The sequence below is a fragment of the Oryx dammah genome, unplaced genomic scaffold (assembly GCF_014754425.2).
Source record: "Oryx dammah isolate SB20612 unplaced genomic scaffold, SCBI_Odam_1.1 HiC_scaffold_2884, whole genome shotgun sequence".
Classification (NCBI taxonomy): domain Eukaryota; kingdom Metazoa; phylum Chordata; class Mammalia; order Artiodactyla; family Bovidae; genus Oryx; species Oryx dammah.
In genome coordinates, this window is record NW_024072937.1 from 1 (window position 1) to 4,662 (window position 4,662).

Sequence of the window (4,662 nt, forward strand, 5' to 3'; positions counted from 1 at the left end):
CTTGAACGCGCCCTGCCAGGCATCGAGATCGGCCAGCGGCACGTAGTCCACCTCGATGCCGAAACGCTTGAGGTACTTCTCGAACAGGCTGATGGTGGAGCCGAACACGCTGCGCGACACCAGCACGTGGTCGCCGCCGCTGCACAGGCTCATGACGATGGCGAGGATCGCCGACATGCCGGAAGCGGTCGCCACCGCTTGCTCCGCACCTTCCAGCGCGGCGATGCGTTCCTCGAAGGTGCGCACGGTCGGGTTGGTATAGCGCGAATAGACGTTACCCGGCACTTCACCGGCGAAGCGTGCAGCCGCATCGACCGCGGTGCGGAATACGTAGCTGGAGGTGAGAAACAGCGCCTCGCCGTGCTCGCCCTCGGGTGAGCGGCGCTGACCGGCGCGCACCGCCAGGGTATCGAAGCCTGCGCCATCCAGATCGCTGTCGAGCCGACCCGCTTCCCATTCCAGTGTCATAGCAATTCCTCATCCAGAAAACAGGCCGGGCCACTAGGGCCCGGACTTCAATCGATCATGCAGAGTGTGCCGCTCAGTTATTGTGCAAATCAATAATCGCACTGACCGCCTGCGCCTTGGCCTTGCTGGCGTCGTTGCGCGCCTGCTCGATGCGGTTCAGGTAGGCCTCGTCGACATCGCCGGTGACGTATTTGCCGTCGAAAACCGCGCAATCGAAGTTGTCGATCTTGATCTTCTTGCTGCCGCTGACCGCTTCGATCAGGTCCGGCAGGTCCTGGTAGACCAGCCAGTCAGCACCGATCAGCTCGCACACCTGCTCGGTGGTGCGACCATGAGCGATCAGCTCGTGAGCGCTAGGCATGTCGATGCCATAGACGTTGGGGTAGCGAACCGCTGGCGCCGCCGAGCAGAAATAGACGTTCTTCGCCCCGGCCTCACGGGCCATCTGGATGATCTGCTTGCAGGTGGTACCGCGCACGATGGAGTCATCCACCAGCATCACGTTCTTGCCGCGAAACTCCAGTTCGATGGCGTTGAGCTTCTGCCGCACGGATTTCTTGCGCGCCGCCTGGCCGGGCATGATGAAGGTACGGCCGATGTAGCGGTTCTTGACGAAGCCTTCGCGAAACTTCACGCCCAGGCGGTTGGCCAGCTCCAGCGCAGCGGTACGGCTGGTGTCGGGGATCGGGATGACCACGTCGATGTCGTGATCAGGACGCTCACGGAGGATCTTGTCGGCCAGCTTCTCGCCCATGCGCAGGCGCGCCTTGTACACCGAGATGCCATCCATGATCGAGTCGGGACGAGCCAGGTAGACGTGCTCGAAGATGCACGGCGCATATTTCGGATTGGCAGCACATTGACGGGTGAACAGCTGGCCTTCCTCGGTGATGTACACCGCCTCGCCCGGCGCCAGGTCGCGGATCAGGGTGAAACCCAGCACGTCCAGCGAGACGCTTTCCGAGGCAATCATGTATTCCACGCCTTCGTCGGTGTGACGCTGGCCGAACACGATCGGACGGATGCCGTTGGGGTCGCGGAAGCCGACGATGCCGTAGCCGGTGATCATCGCTACCACGGCGTAGCCGCCGACGCAGCGCTCGTGCACGTGGGTCACGGCGGCGAACACGTCTTCTTCGGTGGGCTGCAGCTTGCCGCGCTGGGCCAGCTCGTGAGCGAACACGTTGAGCAGCACTTCCGAGTCGGAATTGGTGTTCACGTGGCGCAGGTCGGACTCGTAGATTTCCTTGGCCAACTGCTCGACGTTGGTCAGGTTGCCGTTGTGCGCCAGGGTGATGCCGTACGGCGAGTTGACGTAGAACGGCTGCGCTTCGGCCGAGCTGGAGCTGCCAGCCGTGGGGTAACGCACGTGGCCAATGCCCATGTGGCCGACCAGACGCTGCATGTGGCGCTGCTGGAAGACGTCACGCACCAGGCCATTGTCCTTGCGCAGGAACAGGCGGCCATCATGGCTGGTGACAATACCGGCAGCGTCCTGGCCGCGATGCTGAAGGACGGTTAGCGCGTCATACAGCGCCTGATTGACGTTCGACTTGCCGACGATACCGACGATGCCACACATGTGCCACGACCCCTGCTAGATAATTCAGGCTAATTCAGCGACCGGTGCAGCGGTTGCTCCGCACCGGCCACTCTTTCAAAGCAGATCGGCTGGGTGAGCCGATCCACCGGTAAACCACTGATCGGACCACCCCAGAATGAGGTTCTTCGACCAGTCGGCGACCATCAGAAAATGCGGCACCAGTTGCGACTGCTGCCACCACGTATCCTGCTCCACCGGCGCCAGGCTGATCAGCCCGACCAGCAGCACGACCAACAAGCCACCGCGCGCGGCACCGAACACCATGCCGAGAAAACGGTCGGTCCCGGACAGGCCGGTGACACGGATCAGCTCGCCGATCAGAAAATTGACCAGAGCCCCCACCAGCAGGGTGGCGATGAAGAGAATGGCACAGGCGGCGATCACCCGCGCGGAAGGGGTTTCGATGAATTCGACCAGATGCTGAGCCAGTGCGCCACCGAACATCCAGGCGACCACACCCGCGATGATCCAGGTCAGCAGCGACAGGGCTTCCTTGACGAAGCCGCGCTTGAGACTGATCAGACTAGAAATGGCGATGACGGCGATGATCGCCCAATCGACCCAGGTGAATACCACGGTGCGGCCTACCAGCGGAAAAGGCGGAGCATTCTAGCAGAGCCCGGCGAATCGGGTAACCGGGCGTTGCATCTCGGCGATGGACTCAGCCCGCCTCGGGCTGGAAACGCACGACGAAACCACTCAGTTTGTGCTGGCGGTTGAGCTGATCACGCAGGCGCTCGGCCTCGGCACGCTCGATCAGCGGGCCGACGAACACCCGGTTCATGCCGTCGAAGGTGCGGATATAGGCGTTGTAGCCCTGGCTGCGCAGCGTTTTCTGCAGGTTCTCGGCACCGCTGCGGCTGGACAGACTGGCGAGCTGCACCGACCAGCTGATCGGCAGGTTATTGGCATCCAGGCGCCCCTGAGGCTGAGCAGGAGCAGCAGCCTGCTCGGTCCTGGCCGGCTCGGGCTTGAGCGGCTGGGCAGCAGGCGGCGTTGGCGTGGGCTTGGGCTGCTCCGGCACCTCGACGATCTGCGGCTCCAGCTCTTCGACGGGCAAGGGCTCCTGCGGCAATTGCTCGGGCTCGACCACCTCGGCGGGCTCGACCACGATTTCGGCGGTGGCGGGCGCCTGCGGCATGGCCGGGGCCTCTACCACCACGCGACGCATCTCGTCCTCGCGCGACAGCAGCATCGGCAGGAAAATCACCGCCAGCGCCACCAGCACCAGAGCGCCGACCATGCGCTGCTTGAGCCCCTTGTCCAGCATTGCCATCCCCCAATCCCCTTATCAAGCCGGGCGGGCCAGCCAATCCAGGGCCTCGGCCACGCAGAAAAACGATCCGAACAACAGTATCTCGTCACCCTCGGCAGCCTGCTCGCACTGCGCCTCGAGCGCGGCACGCACGTCCGGGTACTGTGCCACCGCAGCCCCCAACCCCCGCAGGTGCCCGGCCAGCTCACCGGCGGAGCGCGAGCGTGGCGTATCGAGCGGCGCCACGGCCCAACCTGCAACCAGACTCAAGAGCGGTGCGACCACCCCCGGCAGATCCTTGTCGGCCAGCAGGCCGAACACGGCCCAGCGCCTGCCGCTGACCGGGCGACTCTCCAGGCGCTGCGCCAGATAATCGGCGGCATGGGGATTATGCCCAACATCGAGCAACAGTGTGAGTGACTTGCCTCGCCAATCCAGCGCGCGACGATCCAGACGGCCGGTCACCCGCGTGGCGAGCAGCGCCTGAACGATCCGCCCCTCGTCCCAGGGCAGCGGCAACAGTGCGTAGGCCTGCAGCGCCAGCGCGGCGTTCTCCATCGGCAAATCGAGAAGTGGCAACTGCTCTAGGCGCAGCACCCGCCCCTGCGGATCGAGGCCGTACCAGGACCAGCCTTGCGCATCGACGCTCAGGTCGTAGTCACGACCGCGCAGCAACAGGGGCGCATCCAAAACTGCGACCTGATGCAGCAAAGGCCCGGGCGGGTCGAGATCGCCGCACAGCGCAGGCTTGCCGGCGCGCATGATGCCGGCCTTTTCGAAGGCCACCGATTCGCGGGTATCGCCCAGCCAGTCGGCATGATCCAGGCCAATGCTGGTGATCAGGGCCAGGTCGGCATCCACCAGGTTGACCGCATCCAGACGCCCGCCCAAACCGACCTCCAGCACCACGGCGTCCAGCCCGGCACGCTCGAACAGCCAGAAGGCCGCCAGCGTGCCCATCTCGAAGTAGGTCAGCGATATCTCGCCACGCGCGGACTCGACCGCGGCGAAGGCCTGACACAGCGCCTCGTCGCTCGCCTGCTGCCCGTCGATAACCACCCGCTCGTTGTAGCGCAGCAGATGCGGCGAACTGTAGACGCCCACTCGCGGCCCCTGCACGCCGATCAGGCTGGCAAGAAAGGCGCAGGTGGAACCCTTGCCGTTGGTGCCGGTGACGGTGACCACCAGCGGCGCCGGCTTGCCCAGGCCGAGCCGGCGCGCCACCTCGCGCGAACGCTCCAGGCCCATGTCGATAGCCGAGGGATGCAGCTGCTCGAGGTAGGCGAGCCACTCGCCCAGGCTACGCTCGGTCATGCAGTGGCCGGCAGGGAAACCG

General features: G+C 64.7%; 3 protein-coding genes across 3 annotated transcripts; all 3 read right to left on the minus strand.

Moving 5' to 3' along the window:
• Positions 1-541: 541 nt before the first annotated feature.
• On the minus strand, positions 542-2,050 carry LOC120859761 (amidophosphoribosyltransferase). The gene has a single exon (XM_040235744.1). It carries the CDS (start codon positions 2,048-2,050, stop codon positions 542-544), a length of 1,509 nt encoding a protein of 502 aa, XP_040091678.1.
• Positions 2,051-2,125: 75 nt separating this feature from the next.
• On the minus strand, positions 2,126-2,719 carry LOC120859762 (colicin V production protein homolog). Its single transcript, XM_040235745.1, has 2 exons — positions 2,713-2,719; positions 2,126-2,655 (listed from the first exon to the last, which is right to left on the minus strand). The coding sequence occupies exons 1-2, from the start codon at positions 2,717-2,719 to the stop codon at positions 2,126-2,128; spliced, it is 537 nt and encodes a 178-aa protein (XP_040091679.1).
• Positions 2,720-3,362: 643 nt separating this feature from the next.
• LOC120859763 (dihydrofolate synthase/folylpolyglutamate synthase-like) lies at positions 3,363-4,640 on the minus strand. The gene has a single exon (XM_040235746.1). It carries the CDS (start codon positions 4,638-4,640, stop codon positions 3,363-3,365), a length of 1,278 nt encoding a protein of 425 aa, XP_040091680.1.
• Positions 4,641-4,662: the final 22 nt, after the last annotated feature.

Coding starts and splice junctions, on each gene's coding strand:
- LOC120859761 (XM_040235744.1), bottom strand. CDS start 2,050: ATGTGTGGCATCGTCGGTATCGTCGGCAAGTCGAACGTCAATCAGGCG.
- LOC120859763 (XM_040235746.1), bottom strand. CDS start 4,640: ATGACCGAGCGTAGCCTGGGCGAGTGGCTCGCCTACCTCGAGCAGCTG.